Source organism: Megalobrama amblycephala, linkage group LG5, assembly GCF_018812025.1.
Source record: "Megalobrama amblycephala isolate DHTTF-2021 linkage group LG5, ASM1881202v1, whole genome shotgun sequence".
Lineage (NCBI taxonomy): Eukaryota > Metazoa > Chordata > Actinopteri > Cypriniformes > Xenocyprididae > Megalobrama > Megalobrama amblycephala.
In genome coordinates, this window is record NC_063048.1 from 26,494,383 (window position 1) to 26,517,299 (window position 22,917).

A 22,917-nucleotide genomic window follows, 5' to 3' on the forward strand; every position below is an offset into this window, starting at 1 on the left:
CTAATTCACAGAGAAAAATTATATTATATTTAACAAATCAATATGTATACTTATTGTACTAGGGTAAAATATTTGTGATTATTGTTTTCAGAAGTAAAAAATATGCATGCATTAGAATTTGAGATGAAAGGGCGAATCATCGCAATTGTCTGGAAGTAGAAATTAACTTTCTTTTATTTTTATTTTTTTCAATTTGTTTTTAACATTTTTTTTTCTGTTATCAGTTATGTATATGTACATTATAATGTGTTATGTTATTATGTTTATTTCATTATTTTAGTGTCAAATGTGTTGTGTTATGTGTTTGTATGACCGCCAGTTAATTAAAAGGTCAATTCTGAATAATTTTAAGTCATCACGTGACAGTAACAACCAGACTTAATTTAAACCATTTCTAAAATATACAGTCGTAGAAATGCTTGTTTCACCTGTAAAGTTCTGACAACACAAGCATTTGTTCAAAGTATGAATTACATGATAAAAAAATAGCAAGTTTTAAAATACTTTAAAGTAGGCCATTTAAATATTATCTGTTTTGACATTTGCAGACCCTTACATTTTCTATTGTAATTTAACATAAATCTGAGAAACAATCAAAATAATTTGTATTAACAATAGCCTATAGTTGCATGTAATAATACGACTGATACATAATAATAAACAGAAGTATGATCGAATACTACAATGAATAAGGAAATGAGCTATCAAGCAAAAGTCAAACAAATTAAAAGTCAGGAAGAGAGGTGAAACGTTTCAAATGCGGAAGATGTGTGTTCACAGAGCTCGAGCGCTGTTATCAGCTGCTCCCTGGCTGTGAATGTACGTCCACAGATTCACACTAAGTCAAAAAAAGTTATCCGGATGGAGATCGTTTGTTACATAACTTACTGGAAATAACGCAACCGGACTGAATATCTCGCGGCGATTTATTTTAGGGGTCCCCCACTCACTATTGCAGCGTGTGGCCCCTCGGACAGTGGGGGGGTAATCTGAACCCTCCTGTCACCTCGATGCCCAAACAGAGGCGGAGGTCGCAGAGAGAGGCGGTGTTCTCCCGTTCGTCTCTTGTTTACGACGGATCAGGGAGAGGAGGAGGAGGAGGAGAACGCGCAGGAAACTTTTCATCCACAGAGATTTGTGATGATCAAGCACAGATGGCGGAACAGTACAGTGGGCAAGCAGGCTTTCTCCGCGACGGTAAGCCGGGGAGAGGGTGCCTAGTGCCGCAGGTGACCATCACTTCTGATGGGGACTCACGGGAGATCACTGCGGAGGACCTGGAGGAGGACGAGGTGAACGGACGGCTGCGCCGCAAGCTCTCCAACTCCTCAATCTCTTCCAACGGCTCCTCAACGGTGTTTGACGAATCGGAGGATGACATCCTCAGCGACAACGAGACCAAAAGCAAAGGCATCGTGACTCTGGAACACTTGGGGGACTCCGTAGACTCAGGAGAGGTAGGTTATGAAGTTATTTACGTGCTGTGTAGTCAATAAAGGAGACAGTAACAAAAATAAAGTTTCTTTATTGGCAGCTAGGTTAATTTAAGAACCTTTAACATACATGGAACCTTCCCATTGGCACAGACGGTTCTTTGTAGTGGAAAAAGTTATTAAAATGTTCTTCGCATTAAGAAAAAATGGTTCTTTTAGGAACTGAAGGTTCTTTAGGGAACCCAAAATTGTTTTTCTATGGCATCGCTGTGAAACCCACCTTTTATTTAAGTGTGTAGCAAGGTTATTTCACAGTAGGTTTATGTATACAAAGGGAAATCGGGGCTACACTTTTTACTCTTGTGAATATTTATCAGTATAATGTATTTTTTAAAGTCAATTTCTGGCTGTAGTTTTTGCTGCAGTAAGCTATTATAGGCCTACATTTCCACTATTATTGCCCCAGAAAAAAAGAATTTAGTTCTTTAGACAGATGCTGATCTGCTGTGACACCCCTATGTTAGTTATCAGAGTATAAGGGGCAAGTTGTCACACTTTTTATATATCATTTTCATTTAGATTTTTAACTAGGGCTTTGACCTAATTGAAATAGAAGTCTGAAACCCACATACAAAACCACTTCTAGGGCAACACACATTTGTAAGTGGACTTTTGACTCAAACCCTTATAGTAACTGAGAGACACTTTTGTGACAACTTCAATATAAGACATATAAGATAAATATAGAAATAAGTGTGTATTGTGATTCATTTGTTATATTTTGAATATAGACTTTTGGAGAGACTTGGGGTGAATTTAATTATGGACTCTTTATTTTTATACATCTCTTCTTAAATTAAATAAAAGTAGACCGTTCGAAACCTGTTATGAGAACACGAGACTATAATGAGGAACTGTTGTGTAAAATTATGAAATGCTTTTTTTTTTTTTATCTGTTCTTGAGTGGCCAGTGAGTCTTTTGATACCGGTTTTTGTATCTTCATTTGTCCCCATAACCGAGGCATTAGAAAACTTTTGATTCAACATTAACACAATGCCAGCTCTGTTTTCAATCATTAATTGTAGAGTTCATGCAGGTTCATCATCATGGTATGTTTGTGTGGGTGTCAGTTTGTCTGTACTTGCTTCTAATTGTGAAATCATGTCTGTTCACCATGTTGCAAATTCAACAGTATTGCATATGTGACAGAACACATGGCATTAGCAGCTAGAACTACATCAGGCGGCTCTTGTATGTTCTTTCTGATAAAATATTTGCAGTAGATATAACCGATATAAAAAATATAACCGAAACATCCATCCATCCTTAGCAGATCGATATGTTTCTCCCTCATTGTTTACAAAGTAGGCTGTTCAGAGTTTTAATCGGAATTGTTTATTTTTTGTTTGCATTGAGTGCCTTCAATGTAGATTGAGTTGAGCAAATATCACAGCCATGCAGCTTTAATAAACCTGGCAGCATTTTGAGTGTTAAAATAACAAGCTCAACAGGCTTAACCACTATGTGCCAAAGCCTTTTTTTTCATATGCCTACTCACATGTTGTTAATTTCTGTAACAGTGTGTGAATTCAAAATGATGACCTTTGCAAATTGTTTAGAAAATAAAGTTACAAAAAGTACATAAATTAGCCCATATTACTCCCTTATCTCAGATAGCATGGAACTTGCAACCAAAGATTATGGCTTTGAGTTCCAAGGAACATCCTAATAAACGTTACTTTGAATGCATTCAAACTGGTTTCGGATTGAAGCATCTGCCAAAAGACTATAAAAGTCTTTTAAAAAAAGAGAATTACAAATAAACATGTACAAATAATACATTTAAAACAGTGCTTAATAGATACATAAATCTAACTGATCATCTCCTAACGTTTTGTTTTTCACTTCTGCCACATCTGTGATTATTTTGAGTGGATGTGTTATGTATTGTGTGGTCCTCAGACTCATTCACAGCCATAGAAGGCCTTCGCTGTCATTGTACATTAAACACTTTGTGTCTGTAAATCTGGACGCATGTCTGCATAGTATCTACCCTTTCCTTTTTGGAGAGTTACACATCTTGTATTGAAAGAAGTGACTGAATGTTGATCTTCATCACAATGAAAGTCAAGCTCATTGAGAATGTAAAAAGCCATTTAGAGAGTTTGAATTGAATGTTTGTGCAGACCTGTTCCAGACTAATATTCTGAGAAGGAAAGCACATGTGTTGTCACAAAATGGCAACACTTCATTTTATCAGCTTATATCAAAACAAACTCATTGCCGCTTGACATTTAGGCAGAAGCCACAGTGTCACAAACAAGTTTCCATCCGCAGTTTGATGGTAGACCAACTTCAGGTCAGTTGTATAAACTCTTGAATACTCACGGTTAAAATTTGATGTTTTCTGCTGTAAACACATACAATTTCTAGAACATTTTCAATATAACAGTGGATTTGAAGTGAAAAAAAAAAACAGTTCTGTCAATTTTGTCTAGCTAGCAAACAGAAGATGCTAAAGATGCCACGTTCAGCTTCTAGCATAACATTTTCACTTTGATGTATATAAATTCAAGTCATAAATGCCTTGTTTTTAATATCAAATTTTCAGGTGCTTGTAGAAAGAAAATAGTGTTGACTGTTTTTCGTGATTTCCCTTACAAAGAAGTGTATTCAAGTGTGTTATACTTCTTATAAACCAAATGTTTCAGTCTACATTTGAAGTACTTCTCAGAAATATAAGTTACTTAAAATTAGTACACAGACAAGTCTAAGTATATTTGGCCTATACTCAATCTTTGGTACTTTAAATGTATAATTAATAATTTATATAATCAACTATTCTAAGTATACTTGGCTGTATACTTGGTTGTGTTTACTCTTTATTGAATAGCCTATTAAATTTTTCCACATAGTTTTACTTATAAAGTTACATTGTTTGAAAATATTAATTTATATTAAAAATATATATATATATATTTCTAATTCTGAGTATGTGAATTTTTGTGTAGTCCACTGGTAGCGTACAAAGGACTTCACTTAAAATGTACTTAACTCTTTCCCCGCCATTGACAGATTTTTCCATCATTTATGATACACTTTCCTGCAATTGATGGAATTTTCCAAGTGTGGGTAGCAGGATGGAGTAATGGGTGTGCCGAAACATTGGGGCGTGGAGAAAGGTCTTTATCATTGGTCGCGAAAACTCTCTGTCAGGGTGTGGTGTAGGGTTAGGACAAAGCCTGGGTTGGGGGTTAGTTTCTGTTGTAGCAAGAGTTTGCCCACTGAGTGGCAAAAAAAAAAACAACCCTGAATGCCTACATTGGGTTTCAGCGTGAATGCCGCAAAAACACGCGAAACGCATCTAAAACGGGAAAGAGCTTTGCGGGTGATTGCACAAATAGACAAGAAATCTATTTTAACAGACTGCCGAAAGCTACAGAAAGAGAAGCAACGAAACATGGATTTGCAGTTATCATTTTGTGTCAATTATATGCTGAATTTTTAGGTAAAAAATCATACCCTGTATATTGTATTGACAACTCATCGATTGAATCTTATAGTCTGCATAACTGGATGTTTTTAACACTGACAAAAACTATACAAGTTTTAGGGCTGGACGATATATATATCATTGATATAAGTGATCACCCAGATTTAGACCTACATATATTGTATTTATATATAAAGTGTTCACAGGCAAATTTGCTTTAAGTATTTCCCCGGTGTCAAAATCAAGCACATATAAATGTCAGGAAACACGATTCCTGGCGGCATGTCAATATCAATGGATCACTGGATCTTTGGTAAGTTATAAGGAACACTGTATCGAGTCCAAACTTTAGTTTAATCTGATAATCATTTATTTTACTTGAGTTTTCGCAGTTTCACCTGTTAAATCCAGTCATGCAGCAGGCTCTTTTGCCACTCAATCCGGTTAAGGGGATGTGTTCAGGTGGGAAAGTGAAGTCAATGCATACACCTTTTGGCACGCCCATTATATGTTTTCACTGTTATTAGGCAGGGTGCGCTATTATGCATCTTCTGAAAGAGTACAGAATCTCCAGATCAAAACACAGATGAAGAAGAAGCAGAAACAATTGCCAATAATATAAAGGAAGCAGAAACAATCGATAAAAGCATTGCTTATGTGCACGTAATCTAACGTGATCATCAGACATTAAACAGCATTAAAACTGCCAACCATTAATGTAGAACCATGTAGGTAACAACTGTGAAGCTTTGAGGGTGTTGATGGACGCGATCTACTCCATATGTTTTGATCATCATTCTGAATCTGATGATGTAGTCTTTGGCAAAAAGGTATCAAAATTTTCTCAGTTTTTTCTTTAGACTGTTGCTTTTTTATGAAACTTACCCACGATCAAGTGTTGATAAAAAAGAATAAATGAAGGGTTTTTTTTAAGCAGAGGCTCTGTTCTTTCTTTTGATATATAATGCATGTTCAGATATTCATTCAATAAAATATTCTGGAGGCCATGAAAGTTTTGTGAAAATTATCAAATGCTGATGCTGGCTGTAAAAAAAACAATAAAAAAAAACACTGACAGTATTAAGTATTCAAGTATAAAAATTAATTCCTAAATAGGAACATAGTAAGTATACTTAAAATGCAAAAATAATACATATAGTAAACTATAAGTATGATGTTAAGTTTATTTAAAGAAAACTTACAAGTATACCTGCAGTATAAAACTACTATACTAGTAATAGTGTTGTCAAAAGTACCAACTTCAATAGGAAGTCGGTACTGAAATTTTTAAAAATGTGATGATGTTGAGTGGATTCGTAAACACCTCTGATTGGCCTTTGTGTTCACGAGCTCAACAGATATGTCTGAGATTGGCTTCAATGTTCAAAGTACGGGAGTGTTTGAAAGCACGGTTTGAATTTGAAAGCGGGAGCGTTTGAAAGCAGGCGTCTATCAGCGGACCGGCCTGCTTTCAAACGCTCCTGTGTGTATCTGTGTAAGCGGTTGGTGAAGAGCGTCATTGATGTCTATTTACAGCATGTTTTTGAAGCGTTGATCATTGTAGCCAATCATAGACATATCTGATGAGCACTTGAACACAATAGCCAATCAGAGGTGTTTACGAATCCGTTCAGCAGCGCTGTCACATTTTTAAAATTTCACTTTGACTTGGTATCAAAGTCACTTCTTTTGACAGCACTAACTAGTAGTTTACTGAGAGTACACTTCAAAGTGTATTTTCACAAAATAAAAAAGCGCTACAAGTATTTAATTTGTAAACTATCAGTATACCTATAAGTTCACTTGTAGTATAGTTGCAGTACAAATTAAAAACGTAGTTGTAAACTATAGTTTTGTACTCAAAGTTTACTACTGTAACACTTAAAGTATACTTAAAAGTATACTTTTATACTTAAAGTGGGCCAATTTAGTCCCAAGTATACTTAAAATGTTACACTTACAAGTATACTACTAGAACATTGATATTAGTATACTAAATTTTGCTTAAAAATAAACTTGAACCTTACTTAAAATTAACTTGAAGTATGCTTAATTTTATGTAAATGTCAGTATGTGATATGTTTACTGAAGGTAAAGCTTTTAATGTTTTTGTAGAAACATGTCACACTTTTATAAATCATGATTGATATTTGTTTGAGAGTTGGCACCATCATGTTTGAACTGTCTGCATGACTGTCCAGTTCAATATTTAGTTATGGGCGTGTTAAAAATGTGTGTATGCACAGTTCCACAAAGTGCAGGGCATAGCCTTTGGTTTATGGCTTTTTTCTGTATTTATACAGGGCCGTATGCAGCCTGCTTGACTTTAAATATGATGTAACTCTCTGGATCTTGTCCATTTTATGTACTACGCCCAATTTAAAGGCTCAATAATTGGTGCATGCTGCATTGTAAAGGTTTTCAGATCAGCTCGTGTACCTTAAGGGAGAATTTAACATGTTGTCAAACTTGAATCATCTGCTTCATATGCAGATAGAAAGTAACAAACGCGTTTCTTTCCATATCAAGTGGAAGAACAAACACTGCACTCCAGCTACACCCTTACGACTTGAACACATGCAGTAACTTCTCCTATAGGACAGGTTTCTTTTTACAGTTTGGGAATGTTTTTGTTTCTGTGTTTTGTGACAAAATAAAATAAAAATAATATATTTTACTTAAGGGTGCCATACAAATGTTAAACACAGTAACTAGACCAACACACAAAGTGCACCTGTAACCCACGTTATTTTTAAAAATATATTTACAAAGTAACACAAAAATACTGAGAAAATGACAGTGATGGGTGATTATCTCAGGAAGGTACAGTACCTGATAATTCATGCTGAAGAATCTTTTCAGATATATTTGAAATAGTAACATAAAGTTGTTACGTTTTCTAAATGCATACATTTATTATTTATTTATTTATCTGCCTGCATCCAATCAACAAGCAATGGATAGAACCCATCCTAAGTTTTTTTGTTTTTCATTTTCAAGTTTCATAGGTCACAGGGAGAAAAAAATATTATTTCCACTATTTTCATACACTACCTCCATTACATTGTGACTTTAAAATCAACATGAAATCAAAATTGACCCTATTTCCTTCTTTCAATCATGTTGCAGGTCTTATTGTGAACAATTTAACATTGCATGTGAAAAAGTGGATAAAACTGAATCAAACCCTTACGCAAAAAAGAAGTATACTTAAGTAATGTTCAAGTATATTTTTAAGTATACTTTATGTAGTAAGTATACTAGTATCAATGCACTAGTAGTAAACTTGTAAGTGTACTATTTCAGTACTGCTCTCAAGCAGTACTGAAATAGTACACTTACAAGTGTACTATAAGTGTAACAGTAGTAAACCTTAAGTGCACTACTAGTTCACAGCTACATTTCTCATTTGTACTGCATCTCTACTAAAGGTAAATTATAAGTATATTAGTTGTTTACTATTTTAATACTTGTAGTACATTTTTTTAGGATATGAAAAGTACACTTTGAACTATACTCTCAATAAACTACTAGTTTAGTGCAAGTGTACTTGTAAGTTTTCTTTAAGTGAACATAACATCACACTTATAGTTTACTTTTTATATATTATTTTTGCACTTTAAGTATACTACTATGTTCCTATTTAGGGATTTTTTTTATGTACTTGAAATATTTTATTCTAGCTTCATGAATCCTTTTTTATCAACACTTGAATGTGGGTAAGTTTCATTAAAAAAGGCAACATTTTAAACAAAAAGCTGAGAGAATTGCATGTTCATCTAAGACTACGTCCGGATGGGATTCAGAACGATGACTGAAACACAGATGGGAGTAGATCGAGTTCAACAGCCCCAAAGCTATTTCATTCAGTAACATTAGGCAGTTTTGATTTACACGCTGTTTAATGTTTGATGATCACATTATTTTACATTTGCGTGAGCAATCTCCTATCACTTGTTTGTGCTTCTTCTTCGCCTATGTTTTGATCCGGAGATTCTGTACTCCTAGAAGATGCGTCATAGTGCCCCCTACCGTATAACAGTGAAAACACCGATAGCCTGAAAATTCAGTCAAAGGCAGGGAAAGAGTTAAAGGTGCCCTAGAATCAGAATTTGAATTTTCCTCGGCATAGTTGAATAACAAGAGTTCAGTACATGGAAAAGACATACATTGAGTTTCAAACCCCATTGTTTCCTCCTTCTTATGTAAATCTCATTTGTTTGAAAGACTTCCGGAAAACACTCGGATCTCAACATAACACCGACTGTTACGTAACAGTCGGGATCATTAATATGTATGACCCCAAAATTTGCATAATGCCAGCCCATTCGACGCATTAGACAAGGAAAGGCAGTATTAACGTCTGGATCTGTGCACAGACAAGGTAAGCAAGCAAGAACAACAGCGAAAATGGCAGATGGAGCAATAATAACTGACATGATCCATGATATCATGATATTTTTAGTGATATTTGTAAATTGTCTTTCTAAATGTTTCATTAGCATGTTGCTAATATACTGTTAAATGAGGTTAAAGTTACCATCATTTCTTACTGTATTCACGGAGACGAGAGTCGTTGCTATTTTCATTTTTAAACACGTGCAGTCTGTATAATGCATAAACACAACTTCATTCTTTATAAATCTCTCCAACAGTGTGTAATGTTAGCTTTAGCAACAGAGCATAGCCTCAAACTCACACAGAATCAAACGTAACCATCTAAATAAATACTTTACTCACATAATTCGAAGCATGCATACAGCATGCATGACGAACATCTTGTAAAGATCCATTTGAGGGTTATATTAGCTGTGTGAACTTTGTTTATGCGATGTATATATAGTCGAGAGCTCGTGGGGCAGAGAGAGCGCATCTCTTAAAGGGGCGGCGCGCTGAAAAAATCAGTGCATATTTAATGATACTCAGAATGAGGAACATATCTGTTTTCTTTATAAATAAATATTTTCAAACAATGTAAGTTTATAAGACAAGTCAAGTATACTTAAGTGCAATTTTAAGTATATTTCTGAGAAGTTCATAAAGTATATACAAATTAGACTGAAAGTATACTTTCTTATTTTTAGTTTAAAAGAAGTATACTAATATCACACTTGAATAAATGTATTTTTTGTAAAATGATCTCCCATCCTCATTTTTCCTCACTAAATATTCTGATTCACTCAGAAGTATGTAACACTATAGAAGTAAAATACATTATGAATGCAATTCACGTTGACTTTCAATGAAGCAAAGACAAAGGTAGCTAAGAGACAGTGCAATGCAAATGTTACTTCTCAAATGAACAGAAATGATTTCCGGAAAGCTCATTTGAAATGGGCTGCAAAACAAACGTCTATGTTATGAGCTGAAGTGCTAAATTACTGAGCTTCACGGCTCCAACTGAGACCATGTGTGTGTGAGTCAGTCTCACACACTTAAGGAACATTGTGCAGTGTTTAAAAAAAAAACACTGTCTGTTGGTTTCGGTCACTGCTCACTTTTTTTTTTTTTTTGGAATCCAATCTCAGACTTACTGTTTGAGCTTTATACACATTCAGCAGAGTATTTGAAATACTTAATGCGCTTCAATCATAGTCATGGATGATTATGTTTAATGTGTTTCAGCAAAGCAATGCCTGGTGGAAGCTGAAGACTATTGTCCACTGCCCTTTGGTGGCATCACAACGAAGACGCCTACCCTGGGTTCAGTTAGCAGGCCATAAAGGTATACCAAAAAAATGCTGCACATTTTAGTCTGATGTAAATTCATGTTTCAGTTCCATAATCTACACAGTTTGCACAGTTTCCGGGTTAAATGCATTGTACCTTATGCTTGGGACTATCAGTTTACTTTATCAGTTTAATTTAATTGTTTATTTTTATTAACATATCATTTATCAAAACCGAGTCAGACTTAAATATGCTTTTTGGTCTATTGTAGTTATCTTGAAAAGCAATTATTTTTTATGTATTTGCGTCAAAAATCTACGTGCAGTAAGTGTAAAAAGCATATTCTGTGTAGCTTTGCTTTTAGTTGTTGTTTTTGACTTTTTTCTGGAGCTTATTTTAGTAATTCTCTCATTCAAATTTAGTTGCAGACATACTGCCCTTGTGAAAACACCACTGATTTTAGCTCATGTTTTCTGTCTGTTTTATTGTAAACAGTGCTTTTAAATACATAGGGAAGTACAGTCATTTGATACCATTTTTAGGGAAGTGGTTTGAGCAGTGTTATGTGATGATGTTTGACGCACATGCCAAAGACCATTACGTTCTGCGTATGATCCTATTTTCATTAGCACATTTAAAGCTGCAGATATGAAACATGTAAAACAAGCACATGTGAATCAAACAAACATTATTTACACTTTTTAACACTATGAATGTGTGCACACTCATGTAACATTCATATTATTCACAGATGAGAAAGGCACAATATTCTGACTAAGATCTGGTTGACTGGCTGACTGATTCAGTGTTGATTATACAGTATGTGCTCCAGTGACAGTCATCCTTTGTGTGTGTGTTTCTGCCCAGGCAGCTTTAAAGCAGGGGATGAGGGCACCATACTGAAGAAGTTCTCAGAGAATGAGAAGCTGTGTTTTGAGAGGCTGAAAGAGGATGCTTTACTTTCCTTTGTGCCTGGCTACTATGGAGTGGTAGAGAGAGACGGAGAGCTCTTTCTCAAAATGAAAGACCTGTTGGCCAACTTTGATTTGCCGAACGTCATGGACTGCAAGATGGGAGTGAGGTACAGTGATTGGATAACAGATGCTCTTTTACGCAGACACATGTTGCTCAGATTAATATTGTCATTTTTTTAGCCAAATTAAAGTGTCTTAGTACTTTTACTAGTTTATTTTCAGTGTCATTTGTTAATTCTCTCATACTTTAATTCTTTATGATGCATATTTATATTCTTGTTTACAAGTGATACAAAGAATGCATGTGGAAAAAAACAGCTATATATATATATATATATATATATATATACAAAATGTACATATTTTTTTAAATATATATTTTTTCAGCAGCCATTACTCCAATCTTCAACGTTTTGTATTATTATCAATGTTGTCTATTATTTTTCTGGGAATCGTGATTTTTTTGATTAATAGAAACTTCAAAAGAACAGCATTTATTTGAAACAGGAAAAGTAGCGCAAATATTTAAATACATACAATTAAATTGTGATATTAATGTTATATAATTTAATATTAAATACTTAAACACAATTAATATTACAAATATAACACAGCAAGTATTACTTATTTTGCTAATGTTTAATTCTCTCTGTTTTATAGTCATGCTAACATATTGTGCATTATGAGTTTACTTTGCCTGCTTAAACACCTGTTCTGGTTGTTGGCCTGCATCCTGTCAGGGCAATGGGTGGGGCTCATGAAGAGAGAGGCCCTCTCTCTGCACACAATAATAACCACTTCCTGTGCATATGCAGTCAAAACTTTTATGCATGCTTAGCGATGCAGACAAAGGGTGTCCCTGAGGGCTTCCTTCTCACACACATTTCACGCATTCTTTTTACTGAGACACATTTTGTGCAAGGAGTCCCTTGGTGACTTCCTCTTATCTTACAGGAAGTCAAGTAAAGTTCAAGCTTGCATAAAATGAAAATACACATGAACATACTTGAATCAACATTTCAGCCATGATTAAAGGTGCCCTAGAATTAAAAATTGAATTTATCTTGGCATAGTTGAATAACAAGAGTTCAGTACATGGAAAAGACATACAGTGAGTCTCAAACCCCATTGTTTCCTCCTTCTTATATAAATCTCATTTGTTTAAAAGACCTCCGAAGAACAGGCGAATCTCAACATAACACGGACTGTTACATAACAGTCGGGGTGTACGCCCCCAATATTTGCATATGCCAGCCCATGATCAATGCATTAGACAAGGGCAGCCAGTATTAACGTCTGGATGTGCACAGCCGAATCATCAGACTAGGTAAGCAAGCAAGAACAATAGCGAAAAATGGCAGATGGAGCAATAATAACTGACATGATCCATGATATTTTTAGTGATATTTGTAAACTGTCTTTCTAAATGTTTCGTTAGCATGTTGCTAATGTACTGTTAAATGTGGTTCAAGTTACCATCGTTTCTTACTGTATTCACGGAGACAAGAGCCGTCGTTATTTTCATTATTAAACACTGGCAGTCTGTATAATTCATAAACACAACTTTGTTCTTTATAAATCTCTCCAACAGTGTAGCATTAGCCGTTAGCCACACAGCACAGCCTCAAACTCATTCAGAATCAATGTAAACATCCAAATAAATACAATACTCACATAATCCGATGTATGCATGCAGCATGCATGACAAACACTTTGTAAAGATCCATTTTGAGGGTTATATTAGCTATGTGAACTTTGTTTATGCTGTTAAAGGCAAGCGCGAGCTCCGTGGGCGGGGGAGCGCGAGATTTAAAGGGGCCGCAGCATGAATCGGCTCATATTTAATGATGCCCCAAAATAGGCAGTTAAAAAAATTACTTAAAAAAAATCTATGGGGTATTTTGAGCTGAAACTTCACAGACACATTCAGGGGACACCTTAGACTTATATTACATCTTGTAAAAAAACGTTCGATGGCACCTTTAATAAAGATTTCCACCACAATTCCAGGTAATTAAATATCCAATTCTAACTTTCAGGACATATCTGGAGGAGGAGCTGGTGCGGGCAAGGGTGAAGCCAAAGCTGCGTGAGGACTTGTATAATAAGATGCTGGAGGTGGACAGTGAGGCTCCAACAGCAGAGGAGAAGAAGCAGCAGGCAGTTACCAAACCACGCTACATGCAGTGGAGAGAAAGTGTCAGCTCTACTAACACTCTGGGCTTCCGCATTGAGGGTATCAAGGTAGCCACAGTGCCTAAAAAAAAAAAAATCACAGCCCGCTTGTTTGCATCACAACAAGTAGATTTGGAGTTCAGTAGAAAACCAGGACATTGAAACTTGTGCTTAGGCTACACTGTTATATTAAAGGGTTAGTTCACCCAAAAATGAAAATTCTGTCATTAATTACTCACCCTCATGTCGTAAGACCTTTACCACCCATAAGACTCAGTGAGGCCTCCATTGCCGGCAAGATAATTAACACTTTCAATGCCCAGAAAGCTACTAAAGACATATTTAAAACAGTTCATGTGACTACAGTGGTTCAACCTTAATGTTATGAAGCGACGAGAATACTTTTATGGGCCAAAAAAACAAAATAATGACTTTATTCAACAAAATCTAGTGATTGGCGATCTAATGATGGGCTTTGAAGCTTTACGAATCTTTTGTTTCGAATCAGTGGTTCGGAGCATGTATCAAACGGCCAAAGTGATTTCAGTAAACAAGGCTTCGTTACGTCATAAGTGTTTAGAAATTTCAATGGTTCACCAATGGGGGGGGTACACGGTCCGAACCACTGATTCGAAATAAAAGATTCGTAAAGCTTCGAAGCTTCATGAAGCAGTATTTTGAAATCGTTTGTTTGAAAAAGTTGTTGTTTGTTTTGTTTTTTTGGCAAACAAAAAGTATTCTCGTCACTTCATTTTTACAATCGCTAGGACACATTTTTCAATACTTAGGTCATTTTTTTCACAGTTCTCCTAACCAAAATTTAACTTGGTACAGCAGTTCATTTCACATTAAAAATTCACTAAAACTACCCAAACCCCTTCATACTGTACACGTCTCAAATCAAGGCACTTTTGGTCAGCGAATCATGCCTTGAGTTCGGGCTGACCTTTTCTCACGTGATCCTGAGACCGCAGCCCAGATAGTTCCCACCACTCCCTTCCGGGACCAGGGGTGCAACCCATGGAGGAGGCAGCCCCTGCCCTTGCATTGCTGTGTCCTGTTCACGCCCTGAGCATTTAGGTGGACTGACCACAGAGCGTCAGAAGCTCTGAGCAGCTCTTTGTCTGCTTTGGAGGTCAGCAGAAGGAAGAGGCTGTCTCCAAGCAGAGGTTGGCCCACTGGATAGTGGATGCCATCGCCTTGGCATACCAATCCCAAGGTGTGCCATGCGCCCTTGGAGTGAGGGCTTACTGCACCAGAAGTGTTTGCCTCCTCCTGGGCTTTGGTGCATGGCACCTCTCTAGCAGACATCTGCAGGCTGGGCGACACCTATAATACCTTTGCAAGTTTCTACAATCTCCAGGTGGAGCTGGTTTCTTCTCATGTGTTGGGTACAAACAGGTAAAGTGCGAGAAGACTGGCCACTCTAGTGCTTGAAGTTATCACTCTCATGCCACTCTAAGTAGGGGAAGTGAGCGCCTTCTTGCTCTCCATGAGAGTTCTCCAGTTGGCAAACCCTGGATTGAGTATCCAGGATTGAGGATTCTGCTCCATCTCTGCATCTGTAGTAGTTCCATCCCTTTTTAGGTAGGACCTACTGCAGAGGTTTTTCCATATGTAGCACTTCCCCAGAGGTCAGTCCATATATGTATTTTCACATATTCCTCCCTACGGGTAGGATGTGGCCTCTGTAGCATCCCTCTCCACCTGGATTAGGTACGCTTCCCAAGTGTTAACAATACTGATCATGGCTGGAAACAAATGGGAAGAAAGCCGAAGCACTGTTTCCGTAAAGTACACAGAAAGGGAACAGCAGCTAACGACTGTCTCCATAGTAAGCCCTGTCCACCCCGTACGGCATGGAGGACGAAGATTTTGGGCTTACATGGGGGCGCTGGGTAGGTTATGATGTAGCGAGGGCAATTTCTAACAGGCATGCTACAGATTGCTAGCATCTGCATCACCAACACTTGTAACACAGTTCAGTTGTGGCACATTCCATAGGGACCCCATTTGTCAGTCCACATAACGTTGAAGTAACTGACAGGTAGGGAACGTCTTGGTTACTGTCGTAACCCTAGTTCCCTGATAGAGGGAATGAAGACGTTATGCTCCTTCTGCCACAACCTTGAACTACCTTGCTGAATGACTGGGACACCGTCTCAGCTCCTCAGCACAAACCTAATGAGTGGAATGCATGCCGCCATCTTATATTCCCGTATGTACAGGGGAGTGGCTTGGTTTGCAGATTCCACTGGCCAATTTCATTGACCGTTTTTCTAAAACTCAAGAGGTGATTGGGGCTCCCATGTGAGACACCATTTGTTAGTCAACATAACGTCTCCTTTCCCACCATCAGGGAACGAGGGTTATGACAGTAACCAAGATGTTTAATAGTTTTGAAAAGAGTATGTAAACATGCAAATTGGCCTCTAGATATAGAGTTTAGGTGATGGTTGTGTCTAAGTGAGAAATGTATTCATGTAATTTAATAGACATAGTCATTGAATGCATTTTGTGCCAAAGCAATGTTAAATAATCTTCAGTTTAGCCCACACAGACTGATGTTATGCTCACTGTGTGAAGAGTTTTGAAAAAGTGACCTAAGTATTGAGAAATGTGTCTTAGCGATTGTAAAACTTGTTTTGTACTGTTATGTTACCATGGTTCACACTTCTACAGTTTTAAAATTATTTGATATTTTCATGTTTTTTATGACTATAAGAACCCTGTATTGTCCTCTACCTGCTGATTTGTAAAAACTCTTAATCTGACTTTTTTGTTTTTACATTTAATACAATACATTGTTTTTTTATTTCAGAGAGGAGAAAACTGCAACACAGACTTTAAAAAGACCCGGTCAAAGGAAGACGTTATTCAGGTCTTTAAGGATTTCGTCGAAGGCAATAAAAACATAATTGTGAGTTCTTAAAAACTAGATCAACCTGTTCTGTGACATAATGCATGCACACCTACATTTCCATGGAACAATGTTCTTTGTAGCTTAATGAACACTTTACCTTAAGTACTTTGTACCCAGGATATATATGTCTGATGTAAAAAGGCCCAGTATTGTTTACTCTCAGTGATGCTTGAACAAGGCATTTCAAACTGAACCATAAAAGCTCATCTGTTCAGTATGGGGCCTATATGTCACTTCAGGGTACGATGCATTAAAGGAACAAGCGAAGTTGATGATAAAGTCAGTCATTTAAATGTATTAAGTGTTTTACAGTAACTAAAACAGAGTTAGAACTAGCAGATTTAGCTGGAGGATTTAAAATTTTAAAAAGGCAAGCACAAGAAGATATAATGTCTCGATAGAAAACAAATTAACTGCACTTACAAGGTGTCCTTGAGTAATTTGAGCCTACTGAAAAAAATCACTTCTAGTATAATTCCAGTTGAATTATTGATTAATGCTGTGCTCTTCTTCTTCACTTACCTAACAGAACTCTTATATTACAAGGCTTGACGATATTAAACAGGCACTGAAAGCCTCAGAATTCTTCAAGAAACATGAGGTAAAATACAATTTTTATTTTTTTCTGTAATGTTGAGTTTTGCCTTATTTTTTTAAATTGTGCGATGTAAATATTTACTAATTAATATCAAATTTGTTTAAATTATTTAATTTAATTATTTTTAATGATTATAATTATTTAAGCACTATATGTACACTTCCAACTAATATCTAATTCATTATTTAACATGAGATTTTTGAAATTGTTAACAATTTTCAAATTACAAACCTGATTCCAAAAAAGTTGGGACACTGTACAAATTGTAAATAAAAACAGAATGCAATGATGTGGAAGTTTCAAATGTCAATATTTTATTCAGAATACAACATAGATGACATATCAAATGTTTAAACTGAGAAAATGTGTCATTTTAAGGGAAAAATAAGTTGATTTTAAATTTCATGGCATCAACACATCTCAAAAAAGTTGGGACAAGGCCATGTTTACCACTGTGTGGCATCCCCTCTTCTTTTTATAACAGTCTGCAAACGTCTGGGAACTGAGGAGACTCAAGTTGCTCAAGTTTAGGAATAGGAATGTTGTCCCATTCTTGTCTAATACAGGCTTCTAGTTGCTCAACTGTCTTAGGTCTTCTTTGTCGCGTCTTCCTCTTTATGATGCGGCAAATGTTTTCTATGGGTGAAAGATCTGGACTGCAGGCTGGCCATTTCAGTACCCGAAATCCTTCTTCTATGCAGCCATGATGTTGTAATTGATGCAGTATGTGGTCTGGCATTGTCATGTTGGAAAATGCAAGGTCTTCCCTGAAAGAGACGACGTCTGGATGGGAGCATATGTTGTTCTAGAACTTGCATATACCTTTCAGCATTGATGGTGCCTTTCCAGATGTGTAAGCTGCCCATGCCACACACACTCATGCGGACATCCCAAGTCTCCCGGAAGTTCCGGGAGTCTCCCGCATATTGATAGCGGCTCCCTGATGCCCGCAAATGCGTTAAAATCTCCCGGAATCTAGAGCGAGCAAGAGCGCGCGTCTCAATGTGCATACTATCCATCCTAAATAGTATGTGACACTAGTAATATTCAATACTATTTAGGGCGGATAGGGTGGATAGTCTGCACATTGGTTTGCAGGGCAAGACTGTGTTTCAAACCGTGTAGCGCGTGCACGGCAGAGAGGGAGAGGGAGCGAGAGACCTGGCGCGTGTGTGCTAGTGTGCGTGTGTGTAAGACAGAGAGCATATTGGCCTGTTTCGGCAAATCAACCAATCAGTTGGCAGTGTGGGCGGGCTTTTATCTCTTCTCCCGAACCAAATTAATCAGTTATGTCTATCTAGAAAAAGGAGCACCATGGCAGAGGGAGAGTGCCACAAAAAAAAACAGTATAAGACACATTTTATGGCAGACTACACGAAAGTTGTAGTCATTGTTCTGTTATATTCAGCTGTGGTGAAATGTCATATCCTTGTCCTCCTTCCTCTTTTTTTATTGGGGGGGTGCAAGAGATACCTCCCTGAAATGACTTTTTGCAGGTTGGGATGTCTGCTCATGCAACCCCATACCATCAGAGATGCAGGCTTCTGAACTGAGCGCTGATAACAACTTGGGTTGTCCTTGTCCTCTTTAGTCCGGATGACATGGCATCCCAGTTTTCCAAAAAGAACTTCAAATTTTAATTCGTCTGACCACAGAACAGTTTTCCACTTTGCCACAGTCCATTTTAAATGAGCCTTGGCCCAGAGAAAACGCCTGTGTTTCTGGATCATGTTTAGATATGGCTTCTGTTTTGACTTATAAAGTTTTAGCCGGCAACGGCGAATGGCACGGTTGATTGTGTTCACCGACAATGTTTTCTGGAAGTATTCCTGAGCCCATGTTGTGATTTCCATTACAGTAGCATTCCTGTATGTGATGCAGTGCCGTCTAAGGGCCCGAAGATCACGGGCATCCAGTATGGTTTTCCGGCCTTGACCCTTACGCACAGAGATTGTTCCAGATTCTCTGAATCTTTGAATGATATTATGCACTGTAGATGATGATAACTTCAAACTCTTTGCAATTTTTCTCTGAGAAACTCCTTTCTGATATTGCTCCACTATTTTTCGCCGCAGCATTGGGGGAATTGGTGATCCTCTGCCCATCTTGACTTCTGAGAGACACTGCCACTCTGAGAGGCTCTTTTTATACCCAATCATGTTGCCAATTGACCTAATAAGTTGCAAATTGGTCCTTCAGCTGTTCCTTATATGTACATTTAACTTTTCCGGCCTCTTATTGCTACCTGTCCCAACTTTTTTGGAACGTGTAGCTCTCATGAAATCCAAAATGAGCCAATATTTGGCATGACATTTCAAAATGTCTCACTTTCAACATTTGATATGTTATCTATATTCTATTGTGAATAAAATATAAGTTTATGAGATTTGTAAATTATTGCATTCCTTTTTTATTCACAATTTGTACAGTGTCCCAACTTTTTTGGAATCGGGTTGGTAATATCTAATTATAAATGTCTAAGAATATATTATTTATTATGCACCATATTATTAGTTGAACTGTTCTGTACTGCACTGCAACATTGTATACACTACAAAAAAGTTGGGGTTAGTTGATGGTTTCCACACACACAAAAAAAAAAATCAAATAAATCCAGACTTGTAAAAAATGTAAAAAATAAATAAAAACTGTACCTATCCCAAACTTATAAACGGTTATGTAAATTTGGGGGATTATTATTATTTTTAATATGATTTGGACCACCTCAACAATAACTATGTTTACATGCACCCTCATAATGCGATTATAATGGGATTTTTGCAATATTGCGATTAAACTTTACCTCATGTTAACGCAATTCTTCGATCAAACTACTTAAGCTCATAATTGTAGCAACCATACTCAATTTTAATCATTATAAATAGGCATTCAAACACTTTAATTGCACTATTACAAAGTGCACATGTGCTCAGAAATACATGGATGATATGTGTTGTTCATACAACTTCATAAATGAGCATTACGATGTTCATCACGTCACCAAATAATATCCAATACGTCCATAGAAATGTGTTTTGCATTTGACTCAAATGGAAGAATAGTGAGAATTGTATGTAAACGGGAGTAAAGAGTTTTGCTTGTGTCATGTAAACATCTTACTGTGATTAAGTCCTTATTTGATTATTGTAAAAAACAAATCAAACTGACAGTGTTACGTCTTTCAGGTCATTGGCAGTTCGCTTCTCTTCATTCACGATCACAAGGAGAGAGCTGAAGTCTGGCTCATTGATTTTGGTAAAACCACACCTCTTCCAGATGGACAGAACCTGGATCACTACAGACCCTGGGAGGAAGGCAACCGAGAAGACGGATACTTATGGGGCCTCGACAACCTGCTGCAAACCCTTTCCTTATTAGCCAGGGAGTGACCTTCTTACTGCAGACTTTTTTACTTACTGTCCTGGTGACAGCAACGGCATGCTGATAGACACTTATAAACCTTCTGCAGTGCATTATGGGGAGACTACCAGTGAGCAAGTCCATTACTTTACAGTATTAAGCTGTAAAAAGCATTTGACCATGATCATGGTTTCAAAAACCCAAATTTGTTTGTTGTCATTGCACATCATACAATCATTACTCTTCCCCAATGTCCAGGTGTAGTTTGTAAAAAACATGAACAGGCACAATGTATATTTGTCTACAAAACTAACTTCAAACACTTAACCATAAACTTTTCGATCATAAGGGACAAATTCAGTTAATTTGTCAGGTTTTTTTTTTTTTTTTTTTTTTTGGTTGGTAGGTAGTTTGCATGCTGGAATCTATCAAACTCAATAATTTCTTCACACATCATATGAGACAGACTCAAGATTAGTTGTTAGATGTTCCATGTCTAGGCCTAACAAACACTAGTCAAACAAGTGACATTGCACAACTGACTGTTTTCTTCAAGTACCATCAAACTAACATACAGTAGGTGCAGCACATGATTGCAGTGTGCTACATGGAACGCTTACAGTGATACAATGTGATTAATGCACAACACTAGTGCATTTATAGTACAGTGTGATGATATTAATCGCTTTTACTTCAGTGATCAATCAAGGGTGGTGTAATGGATTCTTTGGATGATTGCATAGATATATAGTATTGGTTTTACGTATAAGAACCTGGGTTGTGATTTTCTATACCTGCACACCACTGAAAGTGTTTCATTATCAGACATACTTAATGTTGTGACACTATTTTGTTTAGGGGGGCAGGTGAGTTTCATTACAGTGTTCCCTGTGCAGTATGTTTTTGACAAATAAAACATCTGCTCAAAAATCATTCTGTATTTAGGAAATTCATTTTAGTATGGTCCTTCATATCAGGATTATAGACAAAAACCATTTATTTAAAGTTTGCTGTTAAGCAACGCCCATATTTGAACATAAAAAAGTACAGGTAGTACATGTACGTTAAAATTCACTTTATGTAATGGTACATTTCTAATCTGGCTTAGAAATGAGCCCCTGCAAAGTCTTCCATAAAAAGCAAGACACATGCAGAAGAGTGGCAGTGATAACCTCAGCATAATCCAACATAAATAATAATAATATAAAAGAAACACCAATAAAACTGTGAGATTAAATATTACAGCTACATAATATAAGGGTTAGTTTAACATGAAATGAATATTAGTTCAAGAATACAGCACTCATTTTCCTGGCTAATGTATAACTTTTTCTACCCTTCTATCCAGTTATAATTCTACAAAAAGAATAAGAACTTTAAGATCCTTAAATTGCAGTCAAATTATGAAACAAGACAAAAATAACTTTAAGATTGTGCTAATACACTTTAGTCTCATCTGTATGTAAATTTGCATAAGGATCCTCTCAGCAGTCCCTGACTATAATGACTAAAAAATGCACACACAAATAAATTTTTTCACATTAAAACATTATTCACTTAAAAACTACAATATATAACAAAACATTTGAAAATAATTAGGAATAAGACCTAAGAATAATCTCACATGCATCACGTTACGCACGCTGAAGTGTTATGTGGTTTGTGATTGTTTGAATATGTTTGCACGTATTCTGCAGAAACAAAGTCACAGTTAACACAGGGTAGCTAAACATTTAGTATAAGGACATCTGGAGATAAAACTTCTATTTTCTTATTTATTTTTGAGAGAAAAATACTAAAAAATAGATTGCAAAAATGGTTGTCTTTTAACAGCTCCCTAGAGGAGCGCATTAAAATGGAAATCAATACAATCACCGCAGCCACAGCAATTGCACCCCACGTCACGTGCCTCGTTTACTTCTAACACATTCAGGTGCAAAACCTTTGTGAAACTCTCACGCACAAAACACACCCTCAGTAAAAAGGCAACACACTGTTTGCAAATGTGTTGTTTTTTCAAATCTAACAAAACATACCCTCGGTAAGAAGGCAACATACTGTTTGTAAATGTGTTGGTTTTCAAATCTAACAGCAGACAAAACAAAGGACAAAACAAAAAATCTAGTCTAAGTTAATGGTCCTTAATGCTACTTTCCAGTCAAAACACCCTGTAAAGTCCACCTGATCTGAAATTAAAGATAAAGGTGCTTCTGTCAGCATTTCTTTATTACTAATACGACACACTGTCATCTTTTTAAAGTATACCTCTGTGTTACTGGTGATAGTCCTC

The 22,917-nt window shown here is 36.5% G+C and overlaps 1 protein-coding gene across 1 annotated transcript; it reads left to right on the forward strand.

The window, feature by feature from the left end:
• The first annotated feature begins 328 nt into the window (after nucleotides 1–328).
• On the forward strand, nucleotides 329–21,560 carry itpka (inositol-trisphosphate 3-kinase A). Its single transcript, XM_048191580.1, has 7 exons — nucleotides 329–1,457; nucleotides 10,553–10,652; nucleotides 11,465–11,678; nucleotides 13,611–13,815; nucleotides 16,568–16,666; nucleotides 17,199–17,270; nucleotides 20,453–21,560. Exons 1-7 carry the CDS (start codon nucleotides 1,011–1,013, stop codon nucleotides 20,654–20,656), a joined length of 1,341 nt encoding a protein of 446 aa, XP_048047537.1. The 5' UTR covers nucleotides 329–1,010; the 3' UTR covers nucleotides 20,657–21,560.
• Nucleotides 21,561–22,917: the final 1,357 nt, after the last annotated feature.

Coding starts and splice junctions, on each gene's coding strand:
- itpka (XM_048191580.1), top strand. CDS start 1,011: ATGCCCAAACAGAGGCGGAGGTCGCAGAGAGAGGCGGTGTTCTCCCGT. Junction 13,816..16,567: donor TCCGCATTGAGGGTATCAAG/GTAGCCACAGTG, acceptor TTTTTATTTCAG/AGAGGAGAAAACTGCAACAC. Junction 17,271..20,452: donor AATTCTTCAAGAAACATGAG/GTAAAATACAAT, acceptor TACGTCTTTCAG/GTCATTGGCAGTTCGCTTCT.